Here is a 22607-nt window from a genome sequence, read left to right as displayed (position 1 = left end):
ACAAACAAGCAGGAAAGGAACAGAGTATCAAGACATGACAATTTGTGCTGACTTCAACATTAGTAGAAATTATCGACAACAACAACAACAACAAAAAGGAGACCACAGACAGATCAAGTGAAGGTGGAAACTTGAGTTAAACTTCCTTTGACCTTGAAATTGCAAGCTCTGTTCAAAAGATTGAAAAAAAGAATTGGGAAATAATACTCCCATCTGTGTTAACAATCAATGATACAATCAAAGTCATACACTGCATGATGTTTGTGGCATACGCGCTATTTTAAGAAAACATCCCATTTAGCTTAAGCGAAGAAGGATGGAGTCAAGGTTGTGGAACAATCAAACAGAAAAGGAACAGAATATCAATCCATGGCTATCAGTGCTGGCTTCAACATTTACAATACTTCCACTTAAGAGACAGCGGAAGTTATCGACAATAAGGTGACAACAGACATATCAAGTGAAGGTGGAAACTTGAGTTAAACTTCCTTTGACCTTGTAATTGCAAAGTCTGTTCTAAAGATTGAAAAAAAGCAAACAATTGGAAATAATACTCCCATTTGTGTTAGACAACTAATTACAAGTTCAATCAAAGTCATACACTGCATGATCTTCGCGGTTTACCTGCTGTTATAAGAAAACATCTCTTTCAGCATAAGGGAAGAAGGGTGGAGTCCACTTTATGGAACAAACAAGCGGGAAAGGAACAGAGTATCGATCCATGGCTATTAGTGTTAGCTTCAACATTTACAACACTTCCACTTCAGCAACAGCCGAAATTATCGACAACAACGAGATATTTAACAGATTAATCAAGTGAAAGTGGAAACTAGAGTATGACTTCATTTGACCTTGAAATCAATCTTCAACATTCATAGCCCTTCTGCTTCAGTGCCGGACAGCGGAAGTTTTAGTTTGGTATAAATCGGCGACAACGAGACAACAGTCACATTTAACACTGCAAGTAAAAGTGGAATCTTCTCAGTGTCCCCTTAAAAAGACTAGCCACAAGAAAAGTCAGCTCTCGCTATCACAGCTAGCACAATGGTACGTATGATGTTTTAGTATTTTTGATAGACATTTGCTATCCATTGATAAGTATTTTTCTTGTTCTTAACCTGTAGGCTAACAAGGCTGTAGTGTTGCTTCTGTTTCTGGTCTCCGTAGCTTTGTTCTCTGTTCCCTCGTCCTCGACTGGTAAGTAACATGTCTGTTTGTCACTAAACGTTTCCATGTATTTAGCCGCAATAACTTTCAAAGGTAGTTTACATCAAGGAAACTAGAAAATAATATAAAATAAATTAGGGCTTGGTTTGTAGGCAGGCTGTTGTGAGGAAATTTGGCTGAAGTGAACGGAAATCTGACTTATATAACCTTTCATATTAAGAACGTTTTCCCTGTTTTGACGTACAAACCGCCCTTCGAATCAATTGATCTGACGGTGTACAAACCATCGGCGAGGTGCTTAGCATTCTGCACATATGCGAATCGACTCCGGTTTTGGACCACTGCATTTATTTTACTGCTTGGTCTAGCTCAGAAAGAGATAGCGATTGCAACCAGCCCCGCTGCTGAGCATCTTACAATTACACCTAGCCGTTTAAAAACGATCACTTCTTAAGAAGACACATTCTAGTTCGGGTAATAAAAAGCAGACTTCACTTAGTTTAGAATAAGAAGCCTTGGCAAACTTCGACAGATGAACGACAAAATGGTACAACAGGATCACTTATTGAAGCTTCAAAAACAAGCAGCTGATGTGTTTTCATTCGATCGTTCATTTCACGCGATGTCCAGCCATTTCAGAACTTGTTATCCAAGCAGTCCACTCTTTTCGGCAAGAAACTTCAAGAAGAGAACCAGTCTCTTCAAAAAAAACACACAAAAACCGTTGAATCTAATCTGGCCTTAAAAGATGAAAAGAATGAGCTCTTATCGGAGGTTAGTTTTCTCAAAGATCAAGTCCGGGCGTTATTGACTGAGCGCGATCGCATTATCGCATAATCATATTTTAAATCATCATATCCTGTTTGTTTCCATGTGTAAATAAGTTTGTGTAGCGTTTGGCTGCGTTAGCTTATCTGGTTATGAAAGGGCGTATAAAAAAGTCTTGAACTCTTGATGTAAGGGTTGGGAAAAAATGAGCTTTGCTGTGTCGCCGAAAAGTAGAACCAACACTAACTGCCTTGAATTTCTGTTTCATTAGCACCAGCGCCGTGTAGCTACCCAATTGATGTGGCATTTATCATCGATTCTTCGGGCAGTATTGGGTCAACGAACTACCAGAACCAGAAGAACTTTGTCAAGGCGGTAGCGAAGAGTTTCGGCCTAGCGTCAGACCAGAGTCAAGCAGCCATGGTTTTGTTCAGTAACTCAGCTTCAGTAAAGGCTCGTTTCGGCCAGTATGCGACCATGGAGGAGTTCGGGAGAGCTGTGGATGCTCTACCTTATAACGGAGGCTCGACACGAATCGACAAAGGGCTGGATGTAGCAGCCACGGACATCTTCCCAGGATCCAGAGCGAACGTGAAGATTGCTGTCCTAATAACTGACGGGGTTCAGACTCAAGCAACCGACGCCAAAGGCTTGAAAGTGGCCTCAGAGCCCTTGAGAAAGGCAGGCGTTCGTGTTCTAGCCGTAGGTGTTGGCAGTGGTGTTGACACAAATCAACTACGACTGGTAACGGTGTCTGATGACGACATTCTGGTGGCCAATGACTTCCAAGACCTGCAGCTGAAAGTTGGCAAAATAACCAGCAAGGCCTGCGAACGGGTTGGTGAGTGTCACTTAAAGTTTATTGTGGCTTTGTTAAACAGATCTACAATGCCGGTCATAATTGTCGGGCCACTTACAATTTTATGGAAATTGACTGCTAGTCCCCCTACCCCCCCCCCCCCCCGCCACAGAGACACCCCAAGTAAAGTTGAGAATTGACCATTGCACCCCTTTTGATATGACATCAAATTCTTTTTTTCATAGGCCCCATGCTTCTCACACCCCCAGGACCCCATATGTTCAATACTGAGATCCCGGGAACTGCACATAATCTCCTGGCGCGAATCCTTTGATCGCCAGTTTGATTCCATTAAACCAAATGATTTTGTATGATTACTTGATTTTGGAACAATTTTCGCTGATTAAACCTTTAAAGTTGATTTTGTTTTCGTGAGTTTCAACACATTGATCTCGCTACACCTTATTAGCAAGTTATGCTAATTAATTTATGGCGTAGCTAAAAATTTTTTTACAATTATTCAGTTCCAACTTTCTCGCATTTCTAAGAAAAACAAAAGCGAAAAGCCCACGGTTCTTCGGCAGAAGAATATGTCATAGGTCAGGAAAACAAGAACACAGAAGATAAAAGCAAACAATCAAAACAAAAAGAACCGAAAAAAAAAGGCAGTGGAAGCAGATACAAAACGGCTGGACGTGCCGTTGACCCGGCCGATGAGGAATTGGAACTGCTTTACGCTGTTTACGAAAATAACTTCCTTGGACTGTTGAAGTATCTTCGACTGAACTGTTCATTAAAATGGGGCGTTCAATGAATTCAATGACAATCTCAGTACGTATATAATAAACACAATACCACATGAAAAGTGCTCTGTACGGTATTTACGCACTCGTTGGTTTGTATCAGAAATCTCAACTCGTTCGCTCCGCTTACTCGTTTGATTTCTGAAACTTCACCAACGTTAACTCGTGCGTAAATACCGTACGTGCGCACTTTCCATGAAGTTTTCTATATATATTAACTCTTTCACTGCTAAAGTCGACTTTTGTCGACATTTGGAAGAGCAGTCAATGAACCACTTGTGACGTCATCAATTTGAAAGTCAGCAGATTTTGGTGATATGCATCTGATAGAGCTAGGTTTGACCTTTTCAAAAAACTATTCATTTTGCGTATCAATTGCATCCTGACAGAGCTAATCGAGAAAAAGTCAATCACTTTTTGGTGCAAAATCGGTGCTTAAACAGGCCAAAACACCTGTGAAAGATCGAGGTCTTCTTTTCACGTTTTACCAATCTTTTAATCAAAACTTTTTTGGTCTAAAGGAAGGACGGATACAGTAGAAAGAAGTGGAAATAACAAAGCCGAGAAAAACGCAAGGAAAAGGAGCAAGAAAAAAAGGGAAACGATTTTGCAAAAAAGCGCATGCGCCAAAGTACAATTTTGTACATTTTTCCATGGAATCTTCATCAAAATCTTGCCGCATCGTGGAAAAGTGTTTTTTAAGCAAAGTTAAGGGAAATTCAGGATCGTAGCATCAAAAAATCAGTTTAACGGTAAAAAAAAAACCCTGTTTTGGAGAAATTTAGCACTGAAAGGGTTAAACAAAGAAGTCCCACAACTGACTCGTCCCCAGTCGTCTCTTATGCGAAAATTGCATGATTCCCTCCGTGTTCAGCAGTCGACTCAAGACGGACTCAAAAGACGACTGGGGACGAGTCAGGTCCCACAATGCATACCACTCGACGTCCTTTTTGACTCGCCCGACTTTGGTAGAAAAGATTTGAAATTCTGTAACCGTTTTTATTGCTCTTACTGTGTGCTGCACTAATGGCGCTTATAAATAAACAAGAAAAGTACTCACCTCAAAACGGTGACTATCTTAGTTTTCAACTCACTAAGCCGGGCACCATACATTTAAAAGGCACGAAGGTAGACTCCATTCATGGAAGTCCTCTATCTCCCGGTACGCGAGGTAGTGGTGGTGGTGGTTGTGGCGGTGGTGGTGGGGAAGATATGAAAATGGACATTGAAATCGTTTACTTTCGTTGTTATTTCATTGCAGTTGTAACAGATTTTCAAGCTTGCAATAGGAGGGACATGCTTCGTGAGGTCGAAACTTGTTTACGTATGAAGAATAACATGAAGTGGGACCTGAGATGCAAATTTCAAACAAGCAGGGGCTATTTAGTCACAACCAAATGTGTCAGCCAGTCACCTCTCCGTTACTTTTACTGTGGATCAGTTCATCCTGGCTACTACCCAGTTTGCTGTGACATTACATGTCCATAAACATTTATTTACGGACTACTGTTGTCTAAGATATCGCTACTTTACCGAGATATTTTTATAATTATTTTAGCACTTGATTATAATAATTGATATATTTGATTTAAGCTGATTCAAATCTTTCCAGTAGCTGATTAGATGTTAGCCTCGAATAACTGTGTGATTAAGAAATCTCCAATCTGTATGTTCGATTTTTACAATAAATTGCATTGTTAACGATAACGGAGTGTTTTTTTTATTTATTCCATCGCTATTATGTAGACACCATGAACTGCAATTCCATAGCGAGTAAATTGTCCACATCCCTCTATTTTCTCGTATTTTTTCGTTCGTTGAACGCAGGAAAAGAATCGCAAGAGAGCCTGACCGCAAAACGGGAGGGGCGAAGAGGTGTGGGGAGGGGAAGGGAGAAAACATTTTTTCTTTCTCTCGCTTGGCTCGACCCTTGCCCCCACCCCCTTGCGTTTTGCACTCCCGCTCTTTTCGCTCGCTGTTTTTCGAATTCTCACGTTCTAATGTGTTGAATAATCGAAAGTCCGTAAACAGTCAAGTAGAGTGCGAATCCCGTACTCAGATCAGCTCTATAATACATGTGAATGTTCTTGACAAGACATTTTACATTATCAAGAGAGTAAATAGGTATTGCAACTTGGGTCGCAATACTAAAGGTCGGTCAAGGTGGCTTAACTTGAAAGTCTTCTAAATTACTTGCTTTCGCCTCTCGAGTTACAATATGCCTAGAGCTCTTAATGCTCTGAGTCTTATTTTGAAATCCTGATTACATCGATTCATGTTAAAAAACGGACCGCGTTGCAAAAAGGCTAGGCTCAGTGACCCTCTCAGGCTTAAACTGCCTATGAAGTAAAAAATAATTTAGCTCAATTTGCTTGTTTATGTCTTAGTAAGAACAGATATGCGTGTTTAAGAAATCAAAAGCGCTTTTTTCTAGTATTTTTTGAGCCTCGAAATTTGGATTTCGCAATTTGAAGTGGGTCCTTTTCGCGCGCGGCTAAACGCTCGGAAATGACGTACTTAGTGGTTCTAAAGACACCAGGATTATGGCGTAAAGAGAGCAAATAGGGCTGGCGAAAGCTATTTTTCGGCTTCTGAGTCAAACAAAGGCAACTGCGCATATAAAACTGCAATAAATGCACTTATTTTCTTTGGTGAAGCTTTGCGGAGTAAATGGAAGCGAAATTTCCATGTGTATCGTAAAGCCATTCGTTCTAATAAAAACGCAAGAAGAGACAAATTCTGCTCCGTCGGCAGTTTCAGGGTCTTCAAGGATCGCTGTTCTCAGCACAAGCTCGTCCTTGCCACAAATGCTGCAAATGAAACGCCAAAGTCATGAAATGAAGTGGAAATTTATTAAAGGAATTATCTCTGTAAAGGATATGGCGGTCTCTATTTTATTCTGCTCTGACTAGCAGAAAGAAAAATTTAGCAGTCGCGCCAGGGGTCTACAATATGGTACAGTATGCGTGTTTAATATTCTTTTATTATGAGACTTCGTCAGACTTCGTTCCTCAATTAAATTTGTATGTTTAGTAGATCGTTTTATCTTTCGTAAGGTAGCAGTCGTTTCCTTTCCTGAAACACTTGAAACGAACGATCGCCAGACGCGAACGAAAACATCTGGGAAAGAAGCAACTGATATGGCATGTCAATTCGACTCGAGTGAGTCTGCTCGATCCGCTATGTAAATTTCCTGCATTATCCTAATAATGGCGAATGCACTTCTAAACAATACAATGAGATCTCGAGAAATTGTGGACAAATTTTACGGCCACCTACGCGAATTATTGGCCGATAAACTCGCACTGTAATCAGGATTTATCGTTTAAAGACGGTTAAAATATAACATAGAGCTAACTTACCGTAAAGCGAAACAACTGTAGTTCTGTTTATTCTTAAAGAGGTAATTTCTGGTTTCGTATTTAGTCTAAAAGTGCTAATCTTGGGTTCGCAGAAGTGTTATCTTGCAGTGTTATCAAGTTTAATTGTGTCACTCAGTTTACACTCTCACGCTTCGGAGAAATATGTCAGTCCACTGTACTTTCCCACACAAGAACTTCATCAAAATGAAAGCGAGCTCAGTACTGATCGCTACTTGTATTGAAATCACCAAATCGTGATAAAAAAATCTAAGTGGAACCACCTGGAAAGGTGTACCGTAACCTAAATTTACACAAGCAATCGATCGGCAAGCAAGCAGCGCTCATGTCAATTCCGGCGAAGCACATTGTAGCTCATTGTGATACTGCGAAACCTGCATTCACAAAAATCAAAGCCCTTTGATGTATGTGCTTTTGGAATCAATAACAATTTTAGTTATTCATTTAAGGGAATTTCTCATTCGAATCTGCTTCGCCGAACTTCGATCGTCCTCGTCGACCAGCGCTTGATCAGCTTTCGGTTGGACAGGTCCAACTAACTACTGCAGTCCATTTAGTGTCAGGACGTTTCGTTGTGCGATTCTTTTCTGCTTGAAACACGCTCTGCCAAGTCCGCAGATGGCAACATATCGTTCTTTTCGGACATGATTTCGATTTATCAACGAAACAGCAGCAACAATCTCAGCTGAAGTAGTAAACTTCACTGTGTATCAACAAAATCTAAGTGGAACCACTAACTACGTCATCCGAGCTAAATTCGTTTCCAGTCTCCGTACCCACTGTTTTGTCTTTTTTTTTTAATTTTCACTTTATTAATAATACACAACAAAACTTACAGAACAGTACTTACGTAGATTTACGGTATAATGCTTACAGTATATTATTTACATTACTTTCAATACACTACAATATGTTATTACATCACTTACAAAATACGCTACAATTACAGCAGTTTGACAGAACATTGTCTTTTTCCTATATGTACTTACTAAATCATAGTCGCCACATACACAACGTTTTTATTACTCACAAAATACTTCGCTACTTACTTACAAGTATAACTTAAACGCCTTTTATAGTATGTGACGATAGGTTTTTCCTTGCTTTGTGTGTTAAAACCGACTTTGAACTGTACGGGAAATGCGCTGTAACTTCACTGAAATCTGGTTGAGATATGACTCAAATACGACTGAAATATGACTCACTTTTGGGGAACTTAACTCGGTAGAGCACTTACTTGCTGCGGAAACGAAGCTTCGTCACTAGCTTCTGTACACGGCGATCTAACTTCAAGGAACTTCAGAACTACAGACGTAAGGCTGAGACAGAACTTGGGTCCAACAGTAGTTTATTCGTACGTAGCATGTAATCATCGATGTACTACTCACACCGTCGATGTAATCAAAGAAACTTTTACAACGTAGCTCCTTATATATCGTTGCTACAAATAAGGTGTTTACAATACTAACAATGCTTTGAATACAATTCAATAAAATGCGGAAACGAAGGAAATTACAAGAGTTAACTTATATCAACAGTAGGAAGTTTACAAAATTAAGAACGAGAACTTAGATTAAAAATCACAACTTTGAAATTAGAAATAGGGAACTTAAATTAAGCTAAAACAAGCATAGGAAATTAAAAATGAAAAACTTTATATTAAGATTTCTGGAATTGGTTTGCTCAGCTAACTAACTGACTCACATTTATTTTTCCATGCGTTAGGAATGGCGTCGACCAGGGAAGTAAAAAATCCACCAGGTTGATTACTTACTTTTTGTATGCAATAAACTTAGCGGGGTAATCGTGCACAATTTTCCGCACCGATGTTGCCTAACGACTGTAGATGACACCGTCGTTTTTTCGCATTGTACGTAAACAACTGAAGTAATATACTCTTTGTATCCTGCTCTTACACGGAGTAAAATGGCAAAGGAGAAACAGAATGGAATAAAGGCATCGGACTTAATTTATCTTATAAGAAGTGATTTTAGGCCTCCGCGTTATGGCAAACGGGCCGTTTTGCGATCCCCGAGCGTTCTTTGTATCGAACAGTGCATTACCGCCACTAGATCCGCAATGGGTCAAATTTAGCAAATCATTGTCACAATGAGCCAGTGAGTAATCATACTATTGACACTGTCAGTTCGCACTTGGACTTGAATCAGTCGCCGGGGATATATTCCTGAAATCCTCTGAAATTCTCGAACGTTTTTGTCCATCAGAGTATCATACACGGCACGCAATGCATGCAGAAGCGATGACGAACAGAAGAACAAATTCCGCCGACCGCCTTATGATATAAGGCGATGGACTGGCGTTATCGCCTTAAAATGATTCCTATAGATGCGTGTTACTTTTCCAGTTCTTAGCAGGCCTGTAGGAAGGATTTAAAACAACGGTTCTTCAGAGCGCCAAAGATCTGAAAGATGCAATCGTGTGAACGCCGAAGATGTAAGCTACTGGGGGGTCCAGGGGGCATGCCTCCTCGGGAAACTTGGAAATTAGACAGGCCGAAATCAAATTTCGTGCGTTTTGAAGGGAGTTTTATATGCAACTAGGCAGCTTAAAGTAAACTTTAAAAAACACGATTATTTCTAGACCTTTTCAGTTAAAATCAAAGCTCCTTATTTTTGGAAAGGGAACGCGCTTCACCAGGCAACCAACCTTGCGCTTGACGGATTACACCACCAAAACATACATTTACGACTTAAAATTCCTAAACCGCGTCTCGAAGGACTTTTAGAAAGTCTAGATTAACGTTAATTCAGCCAGATATTCGATATGTTTCAAAACGTCTCTCAAGCCCTGCTTATCTGAATATAAGTTTAATTACTTTTCCAAAAGGTAAATGACATAAAGATTTATTATCAAAAGAGCCTAGCACCAGGTAGCCTACGTCTGCGTAGGAGGCTAAGCACCAGAAGACAGATCCAGAGGTTGTCAAGCACGGGCGCGCCTAAATTTAAACGGTCCGTTTACCGTTACAGTTGCAAAATGTTCAAAATGCCGGCCCTTATTCGTTGATCCATTTTCAGAAGGTCAAAGCATAAAGACGTCAAAATAGGAAAACCGTTTGCTTATATCTTTTACAGGTCGAATAAATTGTCTCTTTTTTCGGATTAAGCTAGCAATGAAAAATACGTTTTAATGACTGCAGTCCTCCAGCAAGGCATCAATAGTTTCATGCAGGTGAAAGCTACACAAAGTAATATTTAGACAGTACTTACAAATTGTGGCAGCTTAATTAAAATTTACCGTAATACGCCATTTGAATGATCTTAAATGTACTTGAATAACTTGCGTATTTTTTACATCACATTGTGCCGGCGGGCTGCAAAGTTAAACACGATATTTTATACATCGAACGCCTCTCAAACTGCTCAAGGCTACTAAATCGACGGAAAAAAACCGCTTAATACTCACCAAGAATTATGTCGGTCAAGCTGATTATCCTCTGCGAGGTTATTCGATAAAACGCTGGGTCAAAAATACTTCCACACATTTATTTTGAGCCGCGCGCGCTGTTCAAATCGCTCTGAATCATTTACAAGCTCGTATTACATACAGAAAAGGAAACAGATCTGTTTTTTTCTCTTCAGTGACGTGCATGACAGCAGAACAAGCGACAAAAACGATAGAAAAAAGTTAACAATTACTTTTTGCTATATTTACATCAAGTTATAGTTAATTATTAAATTATCTTTTTGCCATGCGTCGTTTTCTTCTGTTTATAAATATTTTGGTTGAATATTTCCTGACCAGGTAAACAAAATTCTTCACCGGGGAGAAATAAAATTGACCAGGGATTTTTCAGATAATCACCAGGGACCAGGGAGGTCAAATTTCCACCAGGGAGGGCAAAATAACCCACCAGGTCGGGTTTCACCAGGTCTGTAACAGAGGGGTGTGGAAAAGTTCAGGATTTAGATTTCGCCAAATGTCACGTAAATTATGTGACGCGCAGAGCGTTTCAATTTGTTTTATGACAGAAGCTTTTTTGTGACCGGTTTACCGCCCATTTTGTCTTTTGGAGAGAGCGCGCAATTGAAATCACCTGCAATTAGTATTGTATTATTGTTGTTGAACATCGTTAGGAGCGTAAATGTTAACGAGAACAATAGATTGTTCATCAAATGATAGTTTTAGTATAATGAACCTGCCGTTTTTATCCGTTATACATTTTTCAATTTTACATTCCAATGAAGGGTTTATCAATATCATCACGCCTTTGCTGTGATTTGTGCCGTGACTAAAGAACACACTGCCGCCCCGTTCATTTTGCCACTTCGATGTGCATAAATTTGTGCCGTAGCATTCTTGCAGAAAAATAAAATGTTGTTTATGTCTGTGCAGCCATCGAAATATTAACCGGCGTTTAAAAGTTTTATTCAGGCCTCTTACGTTTAGAGAACTAATTTCATTCATTTTTCCTTAAAAAAGGATAGGAACAGAGAAATGATCTGCACATTTGGTCCAAGATGAAATATCGCAATCGTTTTTCGCGTTGTTTTATGTCCCAACTAATGTAAAGCAAAGCAAGTGATTGTAGTAATTGATTTTGCAAAGCAAATGGGCGAAACGTACATGAGTTACACATAAGTACATACGACCGAAACATAAACATATACAGGGCCAAACAACGAAGGAAAAACATAAAAAACTTAACCTCTATGGTAGGGTTTGTTGTTCGCTGAAATGCAGCCGCGAAGGGCTCTATTTAAGCGGAGAATGTATACAGAGCAAGACGATGTCCGTTTAGATTACGCTAGAGTTCTATTAAGCTACAAGAGCTATATTAAGCTTCAAGGGCAGAGAGTAAATCCTTAGGAATGTTTTGAGCGTTGTAATCTTTGTTGTTTATGTACAGGGTACGATTAATTACCTTTGCATCTTGACCGAGATCTCTCGCGGCGAACATAGCTTTGATGAGAACTTTTCGTTCTTCTTGGATTACCTTTGCGTAGTCTTGAGTTATGTACACATCTTTGTATTTCTTAGAATTACGGAGTCGGTTTTTGACTGCCATCACTGCGTCTTTATCCTCTCTTACCACAAACCGTGCGATAATGGGTCGCGGTCGTAATGGCGCGGTGCTGTTATGTGTTTGTCGTTTTCCCACACAGTGGACAGCATGGAAACGTAAGCCATCAGTGTTGATTTTTAGCTCGTTTTGGATGATATCAAGAGCAACCTCGGTGCAATCTTCTCCTGGTTCCTCCGGGATGTTTTCAAATCTAAGGTTTTCCCTCCTTGTGTAGCTTTCTAAGGCAACAAGGTTTTCTTCTGCTGCGCGGAGATTTTTGGCGAGCAAAGAAGCTTCAGTTTGAGCGATGGCGAGCTGTGTTTCCAGTTGTTGTGTTTTCTGCGCTTGGTCGTCCAGCATTTTCTGGTGTGAGCTTTTAGAGTCCTTTTATGTTTTTGTCTCTTGTTGGATATCTTCGATGGCGTTTTGTCTTTTGGTGCCGGCTTTGTCTTACTGGAGGGCACTTTACGCGGCAAAAAGTGATTTCTTTCTCTATGACATTATTCTTTTTTAGGTATTCAGAAAGTAGACATAATAAGCTACCAAAAAGAGCAAAAAAATTTTTCACTTCATGGGCACTTTAAAGTTTATGACAGCGTGTGGGGCATTTTAATTTGGAAGAAAAAACATCTCCTTCAAGAGCCACGAATCCTAATCCTAATAAATTAAAAGAATAAAATGAGGCAATCTAAGGTTTAGCAGATGAGAGAATTGGTTATCGACTTCTCTGAACTCGAATCAGTATTCTCTGGCCAGCTTTAGTAGCCTAGGATTGGCAAAACGAGGAAACGTGTTTCCAGCTGAAACTTTAGTAACGCACGCATGTTTTCCCAATGTTTCACAGTTTTGCCACACAGCGTAAATTTTTGTTTCCAAGAAGCAAAATTTGCTTTGCCACACCTCGCAGAAGCATTCCGCGCGGCATGGAATCATGGCAAAACAAGGAAACAATTATGGAAACATGCTTCCTCGTTTTGCTGGGCCTTTAAACATATTTCAGCTTTGGTGGTGTGAATGGGGTGTAAAACACGTTTAAAACCTGTTTTTTTAAACACTATTTTTAAAATTGTTTTCATCGCAGACTCCAAATGTAACGCAATGCAATGAAAACCAAAGTTAGAGCCTTTTTCAACCCTAACCCTTAAAATATACTGTTTGTTAAAGTAGAAACAAATCGAACACTAATATCCTTATTCCCGGCCTGAAGCAAAAAAGGGATGTTTTAACAGTACTCACAGCACATCACGAGCGCTAGGAGATGGCACACGATGGAACACGAGTGCTATTTTTAATTTCTCTGACCTTTAAGAGGCTGTATCTGTAATAGTGGTCTGCCCGATCTGGCTTGTTAAATAGATTTCGCTCTTTTCTAGTGTGTTGCAAGACTTTCATGTACTTATACTAAAAACACAATTCACTTGACCGGATCATTAATTTTTTTTCGAGTTTTTAAAGGAGAAGTTCACTCCAGAAATCGTATTTTTTTTGTTATCACCAATAAAAAGTTCACATAAAGGTTAGCTACTCACCGAAGTTTCAGCTTCTGAAGTGCATGTTTTCCTAACGAAATTCGTCTTCAAAGAAGCCCAAAATTCGGCTTCGCGAGCCGCCATTTTGAAGCTGAAACTTAGCAGCCTGGCCTCATTCGTGACGTCATTCCGTCCAAGCGATTTTGCGCGGCTGCCAAGCTTGTTTAGAATTTATAAGCACGAGGTGATGGCTGCTCTAGAACCGTATCGTTTCGAGCCAGAACGTGCTCATAATCCCCGTCAATAGCCACAGTAACAATGATGAAGCAAACGATCAGTTAGGAGGTACATTCTGGCGTACTTGTGAGCGATGTGAAGTCATGCCGACCCAGAGAGAATGTGTTTGTTGCCGAGATGAGCCAAAGTCAGAAACCAAGATGGAAGGTAGAATTTGTATATCAGTGGACGTCGTGTTTGTTGCAAAAGGAAATTAATTTTTAATTGTCAACTGCTTTAAGTGGTTAAAAATAAAGCCGCATACTTGCGTTTTTGGATCTGATTGTGTCTGTTTTTTATTATTTTAATTACTGCTTGGCGGCGTGGCACGAAGGAATATCTTGTATCACTGAAAATGAGGACGCTTCGATAGTGTGTTTTAAAAATCGAGCGGTGCTAGGAACTGCGATCGTAGGTTTCCAATAGATATTGTAAGAGATCGTCTTTACCTTAACCGATGCAGAATCGGTGAGAATGTTTTAATATTAACAAACTGACTAGTGCAGGCTTGTCAAATAGCATTATTTATTCGAATTCTATTCCAAATTTTTTTGTGCTTTTAAATATCCCACATCATATTTTTTGAAAACACTTGTATTAAATTATTAGTAGACATAAACGAGTGGCCTAAATTTCAGAAAAAGTTGGTTGCAAAACCAATCTATGGAAAGTCTTACCAATTTGTTGAAGATCAGTTCTTCGCAAGCAAGGGTGCCATTAATGTACGCTCCCCTTCAAACACCAGTACTGCCTGCAAATATTGCCCTGACTTGCAGCTCATGTCCAGGTTTCATTTAGAGTTTTACACAGTTTTTTTTTTAGAGTTTTAATGAAGAAATTTTAAAACTAAACCACCCTTTAACTAAGTGATTTCAGTGAAGCTGAAAGAATAATAATAATAATAAATAATTCACTTATATTGCGCAATTATCAATTTAAAAATTTTCAATTGCGCATTACAATATAGTTAAAAAAACGTATTTATCCAGTATTTATTGAATTAGTATTTATCCAGTATTTATTGAATTAAATGATTAGAAGGATTGTCTCCATTAGGAGAAATAATGCATTGTGTAACCTGGCCCTTCGTGGTATAAAGTTTGTGGAATTGTCACTCTGTGATACAGTCTGTATGTTCTCTGTTCTCTAGCTTGATCCACAGAAAAATCATTGCTGCCTGGCTTAAAATTGAAGATTTAACATAACATTAATTAAAGTGATTTACCCTTGAATTAATTTGTTTAAATCTGTGAGTGTGATGCATTCATTTCCTTGAACAGTAGCTACCTTTATCAAATTGTTACAGAAACACAACAGCACTTCAAGGTGCCGTACATGGACTACTAAACATCATTCTTGCATTCGTGGAAAGAATGGTGAGCTCAGCCGACTCGGGTTGCTCAGAACAGAAATTAAAATCTTCTCAAAGCAAAATTAGTTAATTTTTTGCCCCGGAAAAGAGACAGAAAAGTGATAGTAATGTGGGGGAACAATGAAGTTCTGCAAATCAGGTTTTGAAATTTGAAAACCACAGTCCAAATTCTGCCCAATTCCTAGGGAGAAAACTACTTTTTAAAAGGGATTTAGTAAAAAAAAGTGATGCATCCTTTTATGACATTAATTTTGAAAGCATTTCCAGATTTGTGGACATCTTGATGTCTTGTTTCTGAATTACATATAGCAATGGCCGACCCAACTTTGCATTGGTTATATTAAGAAGATAACAATGTGGTTTTTCCTTGATATGTGTCTAATATTCTGTTGAAAAAGTCTCTCAATTTTAACCCACTGAGTTCAAAGCAGCTTTGAATAATTTCACAAAAAAGAGTTTTAATACTATCTCTATTGCTCTTAGCCATAAGGTCAGCCAGTAGTTTGAAATTATTCTTATGTAATGCACTAGAAGTGACAAGTATTATAACAGGTTCTGCAAATTTATTAGTTTTAATTAAGGGGAAAAGATCATGAAAATAACTAACTTGCAATGAGAATGTAGCTTCACATTTATCTTGGAGCAGAGAATATTACAATTAAATAATATTGATAATGATTGTATATATAAGACAAATAATCAGTAGTACATCTTAGTTTAAGCTTGGATACCATGCACTACAGAAACACGTTATTCTAAGACTGGCTTATGTTATCCACAGATAAATCTAGGGACTATTTAATAAATTAAAACAATGTACAGGGATGTAGAGCTCTAAGAAAACACTTAGCCAGCTCATCAACAAAACCAGCTGGCTTTTCTGGCCTTGGCAGCTCTAAAAGTTTACCTAAGTCTTTGTTTTCATGTGAAATTTCAGCCGGTTAAATTAGCTGGGAGCCGGCCCTTAGTGACATGCCTGACTGTAGGGTACATGACCACTGGAGAGTCTTATCCATCTCAAATGAAAGTTGGACCTAATAAAAATGATCCTAATTAACCAGCCTTGTTAAAATTATTCGCATGGACCCCATTCAGTAAAATTAAGTGTTTATTTGTAGATTTACTTTTTACAACACTTATACACTTGTGACAGAAGAGGAACCACTTCAGACCCACACTGTAAACTGCAACCCCAACAGCAGCTTCAGTATTGTGAAATTACACACCATCAAAACATATTCACAAGGTATGGTTTTAACGCTGAGTCTACATACATGTTCAACACTTGAGCTGGAGCCACATTTGAAGCTCATCCAAAAAAAATATATATTAAAAAAATCTAATTCTGTGACTGGTTTTCTAATGACCAGGAAATCACAGGCTGGAATCTCCTTCCTTCTCTTCCTACCCAGCTTTCCATACACCCACCACATTTACTGACGGTAAGCAGCATAGCGATATATAGTTGCTGGAGATAACAATGGGCAATTTAGATGTGTAAAATTGTAATGACAATAAGTGTAATATCAATATTTTGCATTTGGATTATATACAAAACAGTTATAATATTGGTAAACTAATAAATTTCATACAAATGTTTTCAAAACATATGATGTGGTATATTTAAAAGCACAAAGAAATTTGGAAATAAATTGCCATAATATTTAAAAACTTTTTTAAATTATAAAAAAAAAGATTGAATGAAATTAAAGAGCAAAATTTTAGATTCAGTATAATACAGGCATTTAGTAAATCTAATTTCAATATGCTCAGAACATGTGAAATCCATATATTAAGCTTTTTATACTGAATAGAATTCGAATAAATAATGCCAATTGACAAGCCTGCACTCAGGTCAGTTTGCAAACTCCTACACTAGTCATTACTTTAATTTTTAAACATTCTCACCGATTCTGCATCGGTTAAGGTAAAGACGATCTCTTACAATATCTATTGGAAACCTACGATCGCAGTTCCTAGCACCGCTCGATTTTTAAAACACACTATTGAAGCGTCCTCATTTTCAGTGATACAAGATATTCCTTCGTGTCACGCCGCCAAGCAGTATTAAAAATAATAAAAAACAGACACAATCAGATCCAAAAACGCAAGTATGCGGCTTTATTTTTAACCACTCAAAGCAGTTGACAATTAAAAATTAATTTCCTTTTGCAACAAACACGACGTCCACTGATATACAAATTCTACCTTCCATCTTGGTTTCTGACTTTGGCTCATCTCGGCAACAAACACATTCTCTCTGGGTCGGCATGACTTCACATCGCTCACAAGTACGCCAGAATGTACCTCCTAACTGATCGTTTGCTTTATCATTGTTACTGTGGCTATTGACGGGGATTATGAGCACGTTCTGGCTCGAAACGATACGGTTCTAGAGCAGCCATCACCTCGTGCTTATAAATTCTAAACAAGCTTGGCAGCCGCGCAAAATCGCTTGTACGGAATGACGTCACGAATGAGGCCAGGCTGCTAAGTTTCAGCTTCAAAATGGCGGCTCGCGAAGCCGAATTTTGGGCTTCTTTGAAGACGAATTTCGTTAGGAAAACATGCACTTCAGAAGCTGAAACTTCGGTGAGTAGCTAACCTTTATGTGAACTTTTTATTGGTGATAACAAAAAAAATACGATTTCTGGAGTGAACTTCTCCTTTAAGGATTTTCGGTTCACCCGAACGAGCACTTGTAACGACCACTGTCAAGGCTTAAATTTACCACAACTTTGAAAATTAATTAAAAAAGAACTAACAACTTCTGTACCAAACAAACACTACAGCCTATTAAATTATGTCTTTTTAATTTATCACACCAACTTTCACGAACATTGAGCTCGAATCAAGCTAGCAGCAAAACATTAATGACACCTTTATCACACACCTTGATGAAACACTTGAAAACGGCTCAGATTCAAACTTTATTTTTTAAAAAGTGAGGCGGTCTACTTCAATCAAACCAACGCAGCCGAAAAGTAGATGTAATAGAAAATGTTCCTATCGAAAAAAACCTTTTGGTATCGTCTTAATGAAATATTTACAGCTGTGTAAACTTGCCCAATTTCGAAGATCTTCATGTTTGCAGCCATTTTGAGGGACTCGTCAGGACGAGGAGTTTCATCAACTGGCCTCGCAGACATACCTCACACCTTCAGAAATAAACAAAAATTAGATATAAATGCAGTGCAGTTCAACTGAAAGAGAATAAATCGTGTTTAAAAATGGAAGCTCGACTTACATTTTGACTGTTACGGACGTCTACGGACGTATGGTTGTTACTATTGGAATTTCGCTCGATGATTCCACTAGAAATAACAATATTTGACATACAAACTTCGACTTAATGTAACCTATGAATCAGCTCAAGGCGGTAACTTTGTGCTTTTCCTTCCTTACTGGCGTACAGCAAAGATTTTCCATCGCAAAACGTTGAACGTCGAAGAAACAGCTGAAGAAACGGCCTGTCGGTCACTACTTCATGTATGAGGCACTATACGGTACACATACGGTACACAACGGTACTCCATACATGAAGTATATAACCGACCAATCGATAAACATGTCAGTTTGGTCTTCTTTACCTGATGCTTGCTGTTTTGTCGTGAAAACAACTTCGCTGTACGCCGGTAAAGAAGGGAAAGCACGAGGTTACTACCTTTAACTGATTCAAACGCTACATTCAGTCAAAGTCTGCGTGTCAAATATTGTTATTTGTTGTGGAATCATCAAGCGAAATTCGAACAAGAATGACCTTACGCCCGTAGAAATCGTTGAAATATAAGTCGAGCTTCCATTTTTAAACACGATTTATTCTCTTTCAGTTGAACTGCACTGCATTTATATCTAATCTTTGTTTATTTCTGAAGGTGTGAGGTATGTCTGCGAGGCCAGTTGATGAAACTCCTCGTCCTGACGAGTCCCTCAAAATGGCTGCAAACATGAAGATCTTCGAAATTGGGCAAGTTTACACAGCTGTAAATATTTCATTAAGACGATACCAAAAGGTTTTTTTCGATAGGAACATTTTCTATTACATCTACTTTTCGGCTGCGTTGGTTTGATTGAAGTAGACCGCCTCACTTTTTAAAAAATAAAGTTTGAATCTGAGCCGTTTTCAAGTGTTTCATCTTGATTCGAGCTCAATGTTCGTGAAAGTTGGTGTGATAAATTAAAAAGACATAATTTAACAGGCTGTAGTGTTTGTTTGGTACAGAAGTTGTTAGTTCTTTTTTAATTAATTTTCAAAGTTGTGGTAAATTTAAGCCTTGACAGTGGTCGTTACAAGTGCTCGTTCGGGTGAACCGAAAATCCTTAAAAACTCGAAAAAAAATTAATGATCCGGTCAAGTGAATTGTGTTTTTAGTATAAGTACATGAAAGTCTTGCAACACACTAGAAAAGAGCGAAATCTATTTAACAAGCCAGATCGGGCAGACCACTATTACAGATACAGCCTCTTAAATTGTAAACACTTTGCTTAAGAAAGCAAACAATGGACATATTCAAGACGTTTTAATACAGAGGGCCACACGACATAAGGAGGCTATGGCACAATTTACCGGATCTCACGTATAAGCTTGGAGATGCACGTATTAAAACTCACTCGAGGTGAATAAGACAGTTATTTAAACTGATGAAGGGGTTTTCCCGAAAGGTCTCTCTTTTAATCAAGAACAATTAAGCACTTTTTAAACAAATTATTTACAGTCCATCTCCTGAGCGTTTAAGGCAAAGTGCTACACAGCAACAATTTATTTATCATTTAAAAATGCACGGCTAGTATCGAGGCTATGACGACAGCACTTGGTTTTTGGGCAAGTCTCATCCGTGTTTTGCAATTACAAGGTCAATATTTCATACGCTGATGTTTGTGGTACGTGCTGTTATAAGGAAACTTAAGCGAATAAGGATGAGTCTCGAATGGAGTACACTTTATAGAACAAACAAGCAGAGAAGGAACGTATTTTAATACGTTCCTTCTCTGATTAAAATTCACAGCTTTTCGAGCTTCTGGACATAAATTTACAACTGTTACGCTTACTTTCACTTTACAACAGTAGAGGTTTTAGAATAGCACAGTTCAGTATAGTGGCACAACGAAGAGACAAAAGACAGCAATTTAACAGTTCAACAGCATTAAGCTACGAACACACTAGGGGAATAGACGCAGGGACTTATCCCTTAGTGTGTACACACTAGAAAATTGACCGATTTGTGGGACTACTGGTCCCTGCGACTGTCCTCAGGAATCAAACCAGCTTAATTTGTGGGACTAGTCGCAGGGACTAAAAATGTAGTCCCTGTGTCTAGAATTTCGATGCAAAATACTAGTACACACTAGGGGATGGGTCCCCGAAGCAAGTCCCCGCGACTAGTCCCCTAGTGTGTGCCGACCTTTAAAGCAATTAAAAGTGGATACTGTTCTAAAGAAAGCAAACAGCTAGAAATAATACTTCCATCTATGTTTTATGATAAATTAAAGGTCTCTATAGTTTACTTTCATAAAAGTCTTCGAACACTGACATCCTTTTTCTCTTGCGCTAAACGGGATGTTTTTACAGAATATCACACATCACGAACAACAGATCGCGGAGTATGACTTTGACTGACCTTGAAATTGTTAATACTGTGCTAAAGAAATCAAACAATGGAAATATTTCCCTTATCTGTGTTCAAAATAAGAAGGTCAGTAGAAGTCATACATTGATGTTCGTGGTACGTGCTACTGGAAGAAAGCATCCCGTTAAGCTTATTAAGCGAGTAGGGATGGAGTCCAGTTTGTGAAACAAGGAACAGATTGTCAATTTACAGCGACGATGGTTTCAACATTTACAACACTTCCCAATTTAGCGACAGCGGAGATTTTTTGTTTTAGTAGCAAGAATGATTTTATTATTATTTTTTTTTTTATTGCAATACAAAGAACACTACTTACAAAACAAAAAACATACACTAGTTACAATACTACTTACAAAACAATACTTATACTACACTACTTACTGTACAATACTTCTATAAACTACAGTTTTGTTACTACTTTTATACAGGTTTTTTTTTTTGCATAATTTGCTTTATAAGACAGCGGAGATTTTACCGGTAGTTCAGTGTAAATCGACAACGAGACAAGAAGAGACTTATCAATTGAAAGCAGAATCTTGAGTATGACTTTCACTGACATTGAAATTGTAAACACTTCCAAAGAAAGCAAAAAAGGGGAAATAATACTCCCGTCTTTGTTAAACACTGCATCGTGTTCGCCGTATACGTGCTACTGTAAGAAAACATCCCGTCGAGCTTAAGCGAAGAAGGATGGAGTCCAGTTTATGGAACAAACAAGCAGAAAAGGAACAGAGTATCAATTCACTGCCTACATGGCCGCCTCAACATTCACATCACGTCCAGTTCAGCGACAGTGGTGCATGGTTTAGTATAGTATAAATTGACAAAACGAGACAAGAGACTTCTCAATTTAACAGCAAGTGAAAGTGGAATCTTCAGTCCTCTGACAAGACTACTTACAAGAAAGCTCAGTTCCCGTTATCACGGCTAGCAAAATGGTTGGTATAATAGTTTAGTGTTCTGAAATAGATTTTTTACAGTCCACTGATGAATATTTTTAATTTCTTATTCTCAACCTTTAGGCTAACAAGGCTGCAGTATTACTTCCTTTTACGGTCTCCGTAGCTTGGCTCTCTGTAACCTCGTCCTCAACTAGTAAGAAAAACCCTTTTTTCGACTTTTTGTTTTGTTCACATAAAAATCCCTAATCATGAAGTAAATTGAATACCAAAATGGTTTTCTTTCTAGACAAACACTGTCGGGGGACGACAATATAATTGGGCTGAAGGATGGAATCTAACCTATATTAACCTTTTACGGTTTTGAAGTTTATAAACCTTGCAAATGTTATAGCTTATTCCTAGTTTAATAGGCACGGATACAATTCAACCCAAATTGCTTAACTGCAAACCTTTAAATTACCGCCGGGAAAGTTACGTTGCGGCTTCGCCATAAATCGACAAGTTATCTTATATCTTCCTTACCGGTCCTTACTCCATTTAATAAATAGAAGTCATTTTCCGTGTTTGAGGCCCTATTAGGGTTATCGGGATACGGGATATTTAGGTAAAAAAATTATTGGTATACGGGATATTTGGGGGGGGGGGGGAAATTAACGGGATAATCCTGGAATATCTAACATCATAGCTGTAAACATTAAAATAATTTACTTTGTTATTTATTTCCTTGTAGTTGGAAGAGATTTCAGTTTTTGCAATAGGAGAAACCCTATTGGTGCTGTCACCAAATGTATGAACTGGGACCTACGATGCAAATTTTCAACACACAAAGGTTTTATCTGGTCAAATTGTCGCTTTATAAAGTCCGGTTATCGCTGGGAATGTGACTCCAGTATTCATCTGGACAACGCAGTTTGCTGTGACTTTGCATGTGCATAAACTTTGTGATGACTACATTTGTCTGTGATATTGCTTTTACCAACATTGTTAACGCCGATTGTAGTATGCAATAATTAAACTG

At 38.5% G+C, this 22607-nt stretch overlaps 3 protein-coding genes across 3 annotated transcripts in view; 1 reads left to right on the top strand and 2 right to left on the bottom strand.

The window, feature by feature from the left end:
• The window catches only part of LOC144659326 (uncharacterized), a 114378-nt gene that overhangs the window by 35630 nt on the left and 56141 nt on the right, over positions 1-22607 (bottom strand). The gene's annotated exons all lie outside the window — the stretch shown is intronic.
• Positions 692-5244, top strand: LOC144660512 (collagen alpha-1(XXVIII) chain-like). Its single transcript, XM_078521168.1, has 4 exons — positions 692-1047; positions 1125-1197; positions 2207-2776; positions 4799-5244. Exons 1-4 carry the CDS (start codon positions 1045-1047, stop codon positions 5023-5025), a joined length of 873 nt encoding a protein of 290 aa, XP_078377294.1. The 5' UTR covers positions 692-1044; the 3' UTR covers positions 5026-5244.
• LOC144660998 (uncharacterized) lies at positions 11380-12303 on the bottom strand. Its single transcript, XM_078521721.1, has one exon. It carries the CDS (start codon positions 12301-12303, stop codon positions 11716-11718), a length of 588 nt encoding a protein of 195 aa, XP_078377847.1. The 3' UTR covers positions 11380-11715.

Source organism: Oculina patagonica, chromosome 7, assembly GCF_052425735.1.
Source record: "Oculina patagonica isolate OP01 chromosome 7, crgOcupat, whole genome shotgun sequence".
NCBI lineage: Eukaryota > Metazoa > Cnidaria > Anthozoa > Scleractinia > Oculinidae > Oculina > Oculina patagonica.
This window is presented reverse-complemented; position numbering and strand designations above follow the sequence as displayed.